The sequence below is a fragment of the Drosophila eugracilis genome, unplaced genomic scaffold, assembly GCF_018153835.1.
Source record: "Drosophila eugracilis isolate 14026-0451.02 unplaced genomic scaffold, ASM1815383v1 contig_75, whole genome shotgun sequence".
NCBI classification, from domain to species: Eukaryota; Metazoa; Arthropoda; class Insecta; order Diptera; family Drosophilidae; genus Drosophila; species Drosophila eugracilis.
In genome coordinates this window covers 699770-715652 of record NW_024573645.1, presented here as the reverse complement: position 1 = coordinate 715652, position 15883 = coordinate 699770, and the positions used below count along the sequence as shown (strand labels likewise).

Sequence of the window (15883 nt, the reverse complement as noted above, 5' to 3'; positions counted from 1 at the left end):
TCTTTTAAATGAATATCTATGTATATGGGTTCGTTAGTTAACCCGTTTAACATTTTAAACAATCATAGCGAAAATCACGAAGTCCTTACTCCGCGGGTTGCCAACTGCGGCAAAGGAAATGATTGCATTTAAAATTCAAACTCGAGCGCGGGCTGGGAATGGATACCAAGGCAGAGGAGGAGAAGAAAAGATAAAAAAAGAAAACAAACAGCTGAAGTCGGCACAAAGCCATGTCGCCATCGTTTCGGCCATCTCCTCGACGTTCTCAGGCCCAAAAGAGCCCAAGTCGGCCATTTAGGCCGCGCCAACTCAACGGCAAGCGAAGTAAAGACAAAAAAAAAAAAAGTCAACAACTGAATAAAAAACATTTTCGAATACAAATGTTGGCATTGCATAACAAACGTTTTCTAAATGAGGCTAACTAAGCAGTCGGCAGCGAAGTCAACTGAGGCAGAGGCGTGCATATGTTTGAATTGCCGATGACGATGGCTTTTTCCTGCCTCCCTCTTAACTGTTTCGTGTTTGGTTTTAGCCAGCTTGTGTCCCCTTTACCAACTGCTGGTGGTCTTTGTATAGTTTTTTCCTTCTTTCCACTCTTTTTTTTTTTTTTTGCATAATATGACCACAAAACTAACGGTTAAATGGCTGGTCTGCCGTCCTGGCCAAGGCAAATATTTGATTTGGTCTAAAGGTTTTTCATTTCGTCGCCGTGTCTCTGGCCATTCTCCGTCTCCGTTCTCCTTTCGACATTTCTATGACTGATTTAATCAGCAAACTTTGACAAGAGTCAGGAAGTCAACCGTCCGTCGTCCGTCGTCGGTCCGCCGGTCGTCCCTCTTCCCGATTTTTCCCCCTTGGCTACTTTTTTGTCCCCCCACCTGAGCTGGGCCATTTTTGTCGACTCAGGTTTTAGGGGGCGGCGGCAGGGAGTGGTTGGGCCGACGAGGCAGAATTAAATTAATTAGAAATCTGATAAGACTTCCACTCGAATTGCGCCTTAGTTAATTTTCCTCTTTTTTTTCTTTGCTAAGCCTCGACTTGCCGCAAGATCTTGTTCTAGCTGTTTTTCCAGGACTTTTTCGCTGGTTGGACAAATCTAAAAAGTATCTCTCGTTTAATTTGTTTAGTTTTGCGTGTTTAGTTTTGTGTCTCGTTAGATAAATTAGCTGCTTAGTATAAATAGGAGTTGAAAAACATTTAAGGTGTATTTTTGAAGCAGATTAAATAGGGGTACTTAGTAGAAAAGTCTGAAGGAATCATTTTTAGAAGAGTTTAAGAAATGATTAACCTTAAAATGAATGGTTTTATGTTTCTTTGAAGGAGGATTGCTGTATGAAGGTAAACTATATTAACTTTTAATCATTAGTATTAATTTTTGAAAGAGATTTGGAGGTTTTGGTGTTTAACTTTAGAATTTAATATTTGATTAGTAGGATAACCTCCGTTTTACTAGTAAGTTTATCTTCTAAATATCTTTTTCCATTCACTTTTTCTTTCTTCAAATTATTGAACACCTACCTCCAAGACTTTCCCTATACTTCTAAGGCCTAAACCTCCTCTGAGGAACTATGTTAGAACATTTCCCGAACCACTCACAACTCATCAGGTGAGCCTCCGGATACTGCGAATGCAATTTGCCGCATTTACCTGCCGCTATCTACTTTTTGACTTTTCGGCTTCTTGTTATTTTTGTTTTTTGTTAGCCACTGCGACGGCTGCCAACTGCCAACGGTGGGCTCATAAAAAACTGCCAAATGCAGTGGTCCATCTACCTAAATGGCAGAGGTCGCAGGACGACAGCGTGTGTCCTGTGCTGGCCTGTCTCGCCGCCGCATCCTGCATCCTGCATCGTGAATTTTCAACGGAAGGCCAAATTAGCAGCGCTGCCTCCGCTGGAAAAGGCGCGCGTTTTCTTTATGACCCTCAGCACTTAACATTGCACTTTTTATGGCCTCGTAAAAAAATTGCACACACACACAAATACCGCGTCGAAATTGAAGGCTAAATGGAGGAATTTTCGGAGAAAAGCAGCGACCTTGACGGCTGGCAAAAAAGTTAATGATCGGCAGAATGATTTTTTAATGCATCTCATGTGTTGCTCAGACGTTCGGTTAAAAAACAGTTCCCTAAACAGCACAAAACAAGAAGGAGAAAACCAAAAAGACAATGCATAAGTCAAGGATAACTCTAACGATTGTTATTTTTTGGATTCTGGTTGAGTTCGAATTCGTGCCGCCTGAGAATTTACAATGTTTTCCCGCCGAAATCCACCGAGAAATATCGTGTCCCGCGCCACATTTCTCATCCTCCTCCTGGGCCCGGGCACGAAAACCTTGTCATGATCTCTTCGAGGACACGGAGCCACACGATCGGCTTGCCCAGCTGGAGGAGCCACAGAGTTCTCACATGTTGGCTGACTCTAAAGGGTCAGCGGGGTCATTTGGCAGTTGGTAGTGGAAGTCGTGGTCGTGTCTTCTTTTTTTTTGGGTCTTTTTTGGGGGGAGTTTAAGCTGCTGACTTTGTCAACTTACAGAGATTAAGAAGAGGTTCGATTGGTTGGTAAAGAGTGAGTGAAATTTAGTTTAAAGAAACTAAACAGGGTTTTAAGTTAAAGTATAAAGTTGATCACATTTCATTGTAATGATGCTTTCTAAGTCAAGATACGAGATAAGTATGTGACTAAAAGTTATACATTTTAAGTAAATTTAGTATCAGAAACTAAGTTTATTATGTTGAAAAAGGCGTGCTTTCTAAAAGTGGCTAAGACTAAGGAAAAATTCCTTAACAATAATTCCAGACAACTTACACAGACTAACCCTAATTTCCTTCTTAAGTTAGTAAATTAAAATTAGTTCCCAATCTAATACCTCTCCACCATCCATCAACCCACGAATCCATAAACATACTCCCCCCAGAACCAATTAACACTTCTGAATGGTATTGGTTATTTATTTTCCCCGCCTGCCATTCACTTCATTAAAGTCTTTTGGGGAAAACATCCACCAATAAATTAGTTAGACCAATAAATCAGGGAAATGTGACAGAAATTTGATAAAAACAAAAATTTTGGTTTAACTGATAAAGATAGAGAGGGTAAAACAAAAAAAGAGAAAGAGTGATAGAGTGATAGAGGGGGAATATAAATAAAGACGGAAGGAGAAAAAATACAGCGTTTTAATAAAGACTCATAAATTCCGCTGGCGACGACAACAAAAGCGACAGAACGACTTTGGACTTGCAAGATGAGCGCTAAAAATAAATAAAACTATTAATCAGGGCCAGCAAGAAGACGAAGAAGAAGAGCAAATAAGAATGGAAGTAAGTTGGAGATTTTCCACACAGCAAAAAAAATGAGTTTGGGAATTATTAAGCAAAGAAAATGTATACAAGTCTTTACTCCGACTTATTAAGCAATTTTGCTCTTATTTTAACTGTATAAACATTGTTTTTTGTCTTAGATTTATTTCCAAAACGTATCTAATTAAGCAATATTTCCTTCAGTGCATTGAGGAAAATGAACAGCGTCAGGGAAGCGGTCGTAAATAATTTTTAAAACAACTCTTTTTGCCAAGAAAGAGAGAAGGCAGCGGAGCCTTGCCAATTGTGGCGCGGTTTTTCAGCTGCTGCCAAGAAGGAAAGCCAAGAGTTTTGCCTCTGGAAAACGCCAAGTGCAGTGCAACAGGAAAAGCCAAAAGGAAAAATAGCAACAAAAAGAGACAAAGACACAGAAGGAGAGAGATAGATAGATAGAGAGAGCCCAAAAAGGGGGCGGGCGACATTAGGGCAAGAGAATGTTAAAGAGGAGTGGAGTGGTGAGAAGAGAGGCGGCCATAAGAAATGCCACTTTGCGAATATTGTGTGCCAACGATAAACACTTCAGAGCGGCCATTAAAATCACGGTGAGAGAGCGAGAGAGCGCACTCGCTCAAACGCCGCACACACAGCGAGAGAGAGAGAGGAGCGGCCAGTGAATGGAAATGGAATGAACGCGAGAGCGAAAGAGCCGAATGAATAATGGCGGTGCCGCAAGACAAATAACCCAGCCCCGTTCTCTCTCGCTCGCTGCTGCTATCTCGCTTTGCCGCGGCGCGTTTATATGCTCGCCTGTTTTGACTTATGGGAAATAAATCAGCAGCCGTTGAGTAGGTGCCGTATGTGCGAGCGCAAGTGTGTGTGTGTGTGTGTGTGGAGGGGAAGTAAACTCGTTCTCTCTTATATCTTTCACTCTCTCTGTTGCTTGCGGAATTAATAAATATTTAATAATAACAATTCACAAGGAAATTAGCGCGGTTCAAGTTCAGTTTTGCGGTTTATCTTTGTTTATTAGTGTTAAATTTTAAATAAAGATCACAGTTTTGTTGTTTTTTGAACAGTGTAGGCAATAACTCAATAATTTCGGGCCATAAACCATTTGCTTTGTTTGCCAAGTGTCTAGAAATACACATAAAAAGTATTAAGCACGTCTTTTGCTGGGCGATTTATGTGCGAATCGTCTCGCTTGTCGGTTTCTTTTCACCTTTTTTAAGTGCTCAACCTGCTACCTTTTAAATACAATAAATAAATTTAATTTTCTACACACGCGACGCGAAATCTTCTTCTTTTAGTGCTTCCTCTTCTTCTTTATCGCTTTCCTATGCTTTTTGCGCATGTTCCGCAAAATAAAAACGATGGAAATTACTCAGCTGCAAAAGTCGCATGTTTTACGAGGGCTGCACAATTTATGGCCCTTTAAAAATCGCCAAAGAGAGAGAGCAAAACTTCGAAAGAGTATGAAAAATATACTATATTGTACTAACTAAATAAAATCACTCACTTAAAGGTAAACAAACAACAACTAAGCCTAACAAATCAATAAAATTAAGTATTTGGCAAACAACTCAAGTGCTCATCATCGATTTATTTATGTGCGGCAAATAGGAAAAACGACTCGAGAAGCGAAAAGAGAGCCACTTGAGTGCTTTTACGCGACCATAAAGCACTCGCACTCGCCATCGCCATCGCCCTCCCACTCTTACTCACACTCCATCATTATCGGCTGGCTGGGCTTTGGAATTCAAATTCGTATATGGGTCATTCCACTGGGAATAGGCTGGGAAAGAGAAGGTTGGATATCAGAGAAGGAGCCAGAGAGAGTGAGTAAGAGTCAATTATATAATCGGCTATTGAAATTCAGTTTCTGACTTGGTGTTGTTGTTTAAATTACAGCCGACACCTCATCAAAACGAATGTTTTTCCACCCACGCGTCGCTGCATGCAATGCATTTTAATTCGCTTGCGAGAGGATGTGACCGCGAAACTCGATTTTTGTAGCCCAGTGTTAAGCCAGCGATCCGGTAAGCTTGTCTTTTGAGCCAAAAGCTTTGCCTTTTGCCCTTTCCCGGTTCTACCGATGGCCGACAGATGGCTCTCCACTCTTAACCCTCTAAATACCTTTGTGAAAAGCACTGAGAAAAATGGGATAATTTGTTTAAATGAAAGTACAAGATTTACCTAATTTTCAGATGACTTGACTGTTTTGATTTCGAAAATAAAAAAATGTTCTAAATAAATAAAAAAGTTTTCAATTTAAGTGTTGTTCAACCCTAATGGGTTAACTCGTTTCTCCCCTTATCTTCCCCAAAAAAAGCCAAAATTGTATTATTATGTTTGTGTGTGTTTGTGGCGACGGCCAAGCCTTCGAAGCTATTTCTGTTTTTGGGTTCCCAACACGCACGAGAGCGTCATCATGAGCAGTTCGAAATTGGTGGATATAAAGGGGTAGTCAGGGGGCAAGCGGGGCTCAACATGCGTATGACAAAAAAAAAAAACAACAAAAAATCGCACAAAATCCGCCGACGCTGGGAATTTATTTATGAGTTCGCTGAGGTGGAAACACATATAGCATTGGCAATGAGTTAGCTTATTGTTTATAAAGATTTAGGAACTGCCACAAAACGATGATAATATACAAAAATAACTAATAAACTAATGGATTTAATTGATAGTGAAGATTTTCTAGAAAAATTAGGAAATTTTTGTGGTATTTTCCATGGGAAATTTGTTTTGAAAGTTTGGTTATAAGATTTCTTGAATATTTTCTTTTAATTTTGTTTTTTAAAGTTGTTTCTGGTTATTTTTAATAAAATTATTTCAGAAAAATGAAAAAGCAATTTAAGAACCATTAAATGAAGATTATTTTTATATTACATTTTCTATAAATATTTATTTTTTAAGTTAGAGGCTTTGCTAGTTTCCCACCACGATTTCTTTCACCTCACTAAAAATACTAAAAATCAAACATTGGCCGCACCTCTCTTGGGGGTTTCACCTATTTGGCTTTGATTCGAAGTCACCCGCAGACACAAAAACCCATAATGGCAATTATGATTAATAAAATATACTTGATTATAGACTCGAGACTCTTTTGGGAAATGTCAACATCTCGAAATGGTTTTTCTCGAGAGGAAAGAAGGTCATCAACTACTAACTCCATGATTTTCGCAAGTGTAATAGTAAGTGGGTGTAACCCTGCAAATGTGTGTGTGTGTGTGTGTGCATCTGAAGGCACAATGATAAATGTGCAAAGCAAAAGGCAAGGAAAAAATAGAAATTGGGTGAATAAATAGCCCAGATTCCGTTGAGCAAGCAGAAAAAAAAGGAGCAGGGAAAAAAGAGGAACTCGAAAGGAGAAAGCCGGCGCAAGGCAAGTGGAAACAAACAAAAATTTCGACGACGCCGCCGACGGCGAATGCGAATGCGAAAGGACAAATGGCCAAAAAGCGCGAGAGCAGAGCAGAGCAAAAGGCCCAGAGACCCGGAGGAGAGCAATAAAATCAACAAACTCCGAGCAGAATGCCATTTATCAATGGCAAAAGGAATTCGGTGCGGAAAGCCGAAAACACACACTCGTAGTTCTTGCCCAGTGGAAAAGCTTGGGGAAATGGAAATGCGAGCGAAACACACGGTGGAGATGCGTGCGAGTAAGAGGGGGAAAAGTACGGAAGACCAGGGAGAAAATTAAAAGGATTTTTCATATTAAATTTTAAAATATTTCCATTTTAACAACTTTGTGATTTTTTTTCAATTATTATTTAAGGTATTTTGAAGAAAATAATAATAGTTCGATCTAATTTATAAGAATATTAAGGATAAGTTTTAAGTATTTTCCTTTTGTTTTTCACTAGTTTTGGTTGTCATCCCCTGAAAGAAAGTGGTAAAAGTTGTCTTGGCTAACATTTAATATATATATGAGACAGTAAGATATTGGTAAAAGGGCTGCCTAAGTTTAAAGATGATTGAGGATCTTTAAACCAAATTCTTAAACGATTTTTTAACTTCCCTCCTCACAGCCTGGAATCTCTTTAAAGCAATAAAACCCGCATTCCTTCACATTTTCCACCGCCGCACGCAATGGAAATATAAAAAAGATATCTGCCCCCAGGCCAAGTGACATAAATAAATAATTCTTTATATATATTTTTTTGCCTGTTTCTGTCGCTTTGTGTGTCCTAATGTGTTTGTTGGGCTTCGGCGGGTAGCGAAACAAGGATAACATGACTGATTATGTAAGCAAAAGGAAAGGCGGTGGCAGTAGCAGTGGCAGTGGGCCACCAAACAAAAGCGTACAGCCAAGCACATTTGGGTCCTGCCTGTCGTAGACCCCCGTATCTCCTGGCATTTTCCGGGAATTCGTTTTCATTTCTTTTTTTTCGGCAGTTTGCCGCAGCAGGTTGAACGCCAATGGCATATACACACACACACACCCACTTATTGTGCTGTGCGTGTTTTTGAGAAAGTGGCACAATTTTTACTTTACGAACGCCTAATGTAATAAAGCCCGCCCTACAGCCATACAGCCCAAAAATCACCCAGAAAACCCCCCGAAATGGATGGCCTGCGTTTAGCATTCGCAGCGATAAAGCCACTGGAGCAGCATCAGCAGCAGCATCATCAGAAGCCATAGAAAATCTGAGGATGTTGGCCATGTGTGTTGTTGGTGTGCTTCTAAAGGTGGCCCAAAGCGGGGGTCAATGGCCATAAATCAAACCGAAAATTATACGCATTCATCTGCTGAGCTGGCAAAAGAACAAGAAAAATATATATCTGCCACATTGCCTGCGGCGAGGGTGGAGCTAGCTAGCTAGCTGACTGCCTTTTCCCAACATTTCAATGGGGGAGAGTTTTCCAAATGGCGGAAAATATGGGTAACTGTGCGAAATCTAATGGCCACCAAAAATCGATAAAAGGCAACTTGCCACTCGGTTATATTTTTATTTTGTTTTTGGTTTCTTTCACCTGACTGGGCGAGTGTTTTAATTGCGTGCGAATCGAATGTCCGATGACTGGAATACAAATATTCATGCCGTTGTTAATGCCAGAAATTGTTATTCAAATAAGTCGGCCATTAATCATTAAGCTGAAGCTTAGCGACTTTGAATGGCTAAAATATCGAAAATGAATTAATGTTAGCGGGGGGAAGGCTTTGTTGGTCATCGACGAAGTGGGAAGTCGCTTTAAAAGACTTTTAGGTTTTGATATTTCATTTTAATTTGTTCAAAATTCATCAAATTAGTTTTTAAATGGCAATAATTTTGTTGTTTATGCTTTTTTATGTATTAAATTATTATTTTAAATTTTTAGTGTATCTAAAACTTCTTATATAAGGAATTTAACTTGCCTATAACCTGTAATTACTCTAAAATATAAGATACGACTTTGAAGACAAAGAAAGAACAAGGTAAACAAAGTCAAAATAACCGGTGTTGTTCAGGTATACATAGGTATATATACAGCTATATAAACAAGTATATTAAGTGCTAATAATAATACGTTTAGAATGCGGCTTTATCAAAAGAGGATTAAAAAACGAAACAAAAGGAATGCTACTCAGTTTTTGGGCAACACTTTTATTTGACCTAAAAAGTAGAGATCCTGTTCAGCGAGAGGTGATTGGTAAGTTCTTAGTTAAAAGAAGCAAATATAAAGGAAAACCTTTTAGATTTTATATCTAAGCAAGAGTGACTAGTTAATTAACTAGCGATACTAACTAAATCATAAAATATGTGGAATAAAATTTATTAGCTAATGAAGAAAGATGATTAAATGAGACTATCTAATAAGCTCCCTGTAGACCCAAGAATTGAAATATATTCTAAGGTCTTGTTGCACTTCCGAGATACCTTTGCAAGTATCTTTGCATCTGTGAGATACATTCTCGACCGCATTGGCCGTGGTGGAGCAGTTCAAAGTGAACTGGCCGCCAATTAACTAATTTGCCAAGTCTCTCTCTGAGGGGCAATTAAGAGGACACGGCCAACGACCAGATAGGGAAGTGCACTCACACTAGCACACACGAAACACACACACACACACACATATATACACACTCATATATATATATAAGATAGCCATGTGAGGCAGTTGCAGATAATTCAACTTGTTGCAGTTGGAATTTGTCCCCCAACTCGGTGTTTACTTGCCCCTTGCGCTCACCTGGCGATGTCAGAAGTCAAGCGAACTGATAATTGCAATTCGAATGGAATCGAAATACCGGAAATGGCTAAAGGGAAAACTTTCAGATTGTCATGATGTAGGTAGGTAGGAAAATAAAGAAAAAAAAAAAAAAAGAAAATTCCAAAAATAATGCTCAACCTGCCCAGCTAACGTCTACCAAATGGAACAGTTCATTGGGAAAATTCCGAATTTTCCAATTGCCTCTTTTCATGTTTATCCGCAAAGTGGCGCCAAAGTTTATCAACAATTCAACAAATTAAGATACTTTATTGCACATTATTATGTTATTATTGTGAATTGCTTGCCATTTGGTGGGGAAAAGAGGGCGCCGACGCGTCGATCTCGTCGAGACAATCATGTTCCTCCTATAAATAGACCCCCCTAACCCACTCTCCTAGCCCCCTGAATGATAATGAAGCCAACTCCAAAGCGTGTGCAAACATCTGGCCAACAAAACGATCAAAGCCGCTCATATCGGTGGGTTAAATTTACATCTCTCGTGTACATATCTTGTAGATTTGCTTAGTTATTGGAAATGAAAATGTATCTTTTATAAGAATCTACAATATAATTGATCTTAGCTGTGAATTTTGTATGGGAAGATTGTATGTTAAGCAGATGTGGTTGGGGTTCGAGGGAGATTGTTGGGGGTTATTGTATGTAGAAACACATTGCTTGATTAAAATGTTTTGTAAGTTAAGTGATTAGATGAGAAAGAGTAGGTTTAGAAGCATGAAGACAGATTTTCCTTAATAAAAAGAGAACTGAAACCATTTTCTACTCACAAATCCAAGAAACAACTTGATTATATTTCATAAAATGACTTCCTAAAAAGCCTTTCAAATCTCCAATAAATTATAAATACATAACAACAATTACCTAGCAGTAAACATGTTCATTGCCCATCCCCTATAACATCTGCCTGGAACTTGTCTAATGGATTATATATCCTTAAAAGGCTGACAACAACCGCTCTGGAAAACCGCTTCCCCAACCCACCGAAACGCAGACAGAAACATTATCCAGACAGCGAAGCATTATTGTAATCGATTGGACTTTATTCTATTAGCGTCGGCATAATATACATTTTGGCCCCTCGAAGGAAAAAAACAGCCACAAATTTTCTCTATATGACAAAAAATGAGCCAGGAAAGTGGAGAAAGAGAAAGATAGAAGGGGAGAGGCAGAGAGTGGAAAACCACATTCGCAGGAATACATTTCCCGGCATAGACTTTATTAATTTTCTAATGGATTTTACGTTTTCTACAGTTGAAGATTTCAACATTTCAGATAAATATTTATGCGGGGTGTGGGTTGGAGCTGGTGGCTAGATATATAGATACCGACTTGTACTTGTTGTTATTGTTGTTGTTGTCACTGTCGGCGACAGGACTCTCCGTTTGGTGTCTCTTTTTTTTTTCTATATAGACAGGAATTGATTACGATTGGCAAATGGCAGTCGGTGGAAGGAAGTTTTGTTTATGTTTGTCCTGGTAATTTATGCGACTGTATAAATTGGCCATAAACATATAGGAAACTGCAGAGGTTGCTGCTGTCTGTCTAGTGTTTGGTTAACATAACTAAAAACAGGAATTAACAGCCTTTCGAGTGCCTAAATGGGCAAAAGTAAATTAAATGTGTGTTTAATTGGGCGAGCGAGGGGGGAGAGGTAATACTGTACCAAACACATTACAGTGCCACTTGAAGTTTCGTGCCCCGGGGCGATTCTTGTGAAGTGCAACCTGCTGAAAAACTGCTAACAAAATGATACGCTTTGTAAAATTCGCAGCCAGGCATCACAAATTTTCTCGCTGATTTTCTTTGCGTGCCAAATGATACTTTTCCCAACGGATTTTCCACCATTTTGGGCGGTGGGTGGCTTTTAATTGCACACCAAAAGGAAAAATGTATGTGTCTCTGGGTGTGTGTAAAGAATTCTTTTTTTTTTTGGTAGTTACTATGTGTTGGCCAAAGTTGACAAACTGAATAATTGGCAATTATTTTTGGCCAGGTTTTATGAGCTGATAATTTCACATAATATATGTACAGAGTTGCATAACTTATTTTGGCCAACACCTAGGTAAGAGTATATTTTGGGAGGCATGCACATGCTGAACTATATATGACAGACACTGAGATACAGATAGGTTTTTGGTATGTACAGTTTTGGGGGGGAGAACTATTATAGTAAGAGGGAGGTATGTAGTATGCACACAACATAGAACTTACTAGATTTATTGGAATTTGAAAATATATATTTGGCTTTACCTCTCGAAACTCTGGCAGGAGACGCTTCCTTTTGACTGACACGAAATGAAGACAAACGGGATGATCAGGATGATGGTGATGTGATGATGTTGCAACACCAACGACAGCAACAACAACCAAACGCAAAAAATCAACGCAAAATTCAAAGAAGCTTTTCGATTCAATGGATTTGGAAAGTTTTTGGAGTGTCTTTTTTTTGAAAATGTTTTAGGAAAGGTTTGGTTTTGTTTTTGTTTTTGTTTTTGTGTCTCTGTTGCTTATGGAAAAATTTATATGTCTTTGTTTTGGGTTTCGTTGGGACTTTTGGCATTCTCAAAATCAAAAATGAGAAATTTTCCAAAAAAAAACGAAAAATGGCTTTGCAACGCATATCGAAAAAGTGAAAATTCAAAATCGGGTTTTCTCACCAAAAAAGAAATTCAAAATAAATCAAAGGCAAAACTATAAGCTAAGGGTTTACAAAAAATATAAGAAAAACATTGACTTACCTAGCCAGTCTGGTAGAAGTGAGCCCGCAAGAGATTCTGAGTATCTCTTACCTGGAAAAAACGGAGAGAAAAAGGTGTTTAGTTATGAAGGTCAAGGGCAGTCACAGTGCCTCAGATCGTTAGTAAAAAACAAAGGTTAAAATACAAAGAAAAATGGTTAAAAATATATAAAGAAGCTGTTAAATAATTTTTGTTAAAGGCTTAAGGTTAATATAATGATAAACAAAGTTAAAATATAAAATAATAAATATGTAAAACATTTATAAAAAATATTCAAAACTATTAATAAATAAAAGAGGTATTTTAGTAGTGGCAATAAAGGTAAATAACCCATAAAATGGCTTAAAATAAGAGAATTTTTCATTAAGAAGTTAAACAACATCACAGAACACAAAAACTTCAGCTTTTGGCTTATTAAAAAGAACACAAAGCACACATTTTTTAAACATTAAAGCACAATATAAATATATATATTTTTTACATGTTGAAAACTTCCACTTTTTGTTGGTAAAAATGTAAGAAATAATAATGTTTAAATTGCCGCGCCTGTTTGAGGAACTATAAAAGCCACATGACTCGGCTAAGCACTGAGTTAAGTTTTTCATAAATTTTTGGGCAATTTCGAGGCTGCCTTAGGTATTCTTCCTTTTATGGTCATGTAAATAACCCCAGGTAAATCATAATTCTAAGCTTAGCCCAGGGACTGTTGTCGTCCCATCTCCCTGGCATGCCTCTAATGCTAATCTAATAACTTTAGCCGTCTCAAGAATTTATTTGCCTCAACAGCAGCGCACAAAATTATGCACGGAGGGCAGACCCACATCCTCTAATCCTCCCAAGCTCAAGGTTCCAAAGTGTTCCCGCCGGAAGAAGACGTTTGGAGAGAGCGCGCGCGTCAGGTGTGCGCATTAAAAAAGGAGTCCCTCCCTTCCTCCCTCCTGCCTGGCAATCTAGTAAATTCCTTACAAAGTTTTAAATAATCGAAAACGACACGACGCACTTGGCGAAAAGTTGAAGCATGTAAAATTTGCATAAATAACAACTAAATGCAACTTGGCGCTGGCCAAAATGTTGCCAAATGATGAATTGAGCGGTAGACAGGGAAAATGGTTGGGCGAGTTTTCTTTGTAGAAAATGTAATTTTAAGAAGAAAGATTAAGACATATTTTGCAGCTTAAATATGTTACATAAATATATGTTAGAATGAGATCTCAAAAATATAATTATAAGAAAAAGAACAAATGCTGCTGGAAAATCTCTTTAAGCCAGAAAAAAGTAAGAAGATGTATTTTTAGATCATTTTATCTAATATTTACTTTAAAGATCTATCATTTAATAGAATAAATGTAATATTTATGAGCTTGTAAAATATCATTTGAAATTTTCAGCTTTCTAAACCTTTTTTGTCTTTTATAGCCGCTTAAAAAAAACATTTTAGCTGCCATGGAACACATTTAAAAATATGTTATCTGCCATAAAATGACACTCCACCTTCCTTGTAGTTTGCTGGCATTTTGATTTTTGATTTTGAATGGATTTTTCATGAACTCCGTCGGCATCCCAAAGCCCCTTAAACAACCCCCCTCTCTCGTTTGAAAGTTGGCAACTGCAACCAACTCAATCGACGCGTCTCCGTTGGCGTCAAAAATGGGCGTAGCTTAAAAAAAACCCAACAAGGGGAGGAATCAGGCCGAGGGATTTTCTGTGTTTTTATTTTTGCTGTGTCTGCCGCGCTGTTGTATGCAAATAAATCAGCGGCGCCCCATCATATGTCTCCGGATCGAAGGGGGTGTCAGGGGGTGTTGGGTAGGGGTAAATCGGCGAAGGGGTTTGGCCTGCTGCAGTGCGCAAAAACATATCTCACACTATTTGTCATGCTTTTAGATACTTTTATTTTAAAATAAATTGCAAACTCTTTTGCGACAGTCCCCGCTTCCAACTGCCCACCACCCCGCTACTGCCTGTACCACATTCAGCAATATTTTATAATGAAAATCCGCGACATGTGCATGTGGAAATGCAGTGGAAATGCAGCAGCACAATTTTCACATTCGACTAAATTTATCGCGCCAGCAGTTCGGGATTTTCCGAATTGGAATAAATGCGCAGCAGCCAATAAATAAGTTAAATTAATGGCCGAGTGTTGACTAATTTTTTGTCGCCACTTCCCTCTCTGTTTTGGTTCATTCACTTTGTTGTTGTTGTTGTTGTTGTTGTTTTGTATTGACGGTTAATAAAATTAGCCAAATTTACGTCTCTTTACCCATTCGGCCATTAACAATGGCCCAACCCCCAGATCTCTTGCCATCTCTCCAAACGAACCCTTCCGATTGCATCCCTTAGATGGGCGGCACAATCTGTTAGTGGATGTGCCGCCAAGCGTGAGCGAGTAAAGTCCCTTTGCCTGGATTTATTATTTTTACAAGATAAATGCAACATTTTACATTGGAATTTACGGGCGTGCGCCGAAAAAAGCCCCAACAAAAACAATGCCAAAGGCAAAAGCAAACAATGACAAAGTCAAAAGTCGGGGAAACAGTGGGGCAAATTGGAGGGTAACTAGGTTGCCTGAGAAATTTAAATATTATAAATATTTTTATTCCTTTTTTTTTTTTTAATAAATTGGTATGGGTATCAGGATTTTATATCAGTAATATCTGATATTAATAAAAAAATACTAAATGAGCTTGATTACTTTGTTTAATTCGTCTTTTTTGTATTACTTTATATTTGTGAAAAAATACTAAAAATACTAAAAATACTAAAAATACTAAAAATACCAAAAATACTAAAAATACCAAAAATACTAAAAATACTAAAACTTTTAACTCATTATACATCTTCCAAAAATAATTATTGTAATATTATTTTTTAACAGGCACAAACTATATTTTATTTCCAAAATCTCCAAATTAACCCACTGTCTTCGTAACCACTGTCCGCTGAGAATAAATTTCACGTGGCAACAAGGGACAGGAGTTGAGGCAACAACAACAACAACAACGACAACACCACTAGTAGCAAACGGCCAGCGGCCTTTTGGCCATTTTCGATAAAGCACATTTAAACAAATGAAAATCCTTTAAACGAGGATAACACACAGAGAGCACGTCCATGCTCGGTTTAACCCCATGACTCCAGGGGAAGCCCAGAACCCGCTCATCCCCAAAAACACACCCGCCCCTTCTCGCAAACGTACTCACTTGAGTGTGTAATTGTGTATTTATTTGCGTTATTTGACAAAATATCAACAAGCACAATCAATCCTCAACAGTCAGTGGAGTCGCCCAGCCAAAGAGCTGCGACCTCCCATCCATTTGGAACCCCCTTTGGCCCCTTTTAACCCCCTCTTTACCCATTCGACTGCAAATTGCAAATGCTGCCATATGTCTGCCAGGGTTGCCAGCCAGAGAAATCCATTTAAATTAAAGCTGAGTTGAGCTGCATTCGAAAACGCATAAATATCGGTGTGTCTCCCCGTCTGTATATATATAGTATGTACATATATATCCCCGACAGATCTGGCTACAAGTGTATATGTGTGCGTTGTGAACTTTCAATTTGAGCTGAATTCAAATTTAGTCCAGGCCAGGGCAATAAAATGTGCAAACAGAAAGAAAAAAAAACTAGAAAGA

At 38.4% G+C, this 15883-nt stretch overlaps 1 protein-coding gene across 5 annotated transcripts in view; it reads right to left on the bottom strand.

The window, feature by feature from the left end:
* The window catches only part of LOC108113820 (homeotic protein ultrabithorax), an 84491-nt gene that overhangs the window by 46190 nt on the left and 22418 nt on the right, over window positions 1–15883 (bottom strand). For 4 of the 5 annotated variants that reach the window (XM_041819453.1, XM_041819454.1, XM_041819455.1 and 1 more), the window contains one exon: window positions 12249–12299. The exons of the other annotated variant lie outside the window; for it this stretch is intronic. In XM_041819453.1, coding sequence (XP_041675387.1) covers window positions 12249–12299 — 51 coding nt within the window. The remainder of the gene's footprint in view (window positions 1–12248; window positions 12300–15883) is intronic. 5 annotated transcript variants of the gene reach the window in all.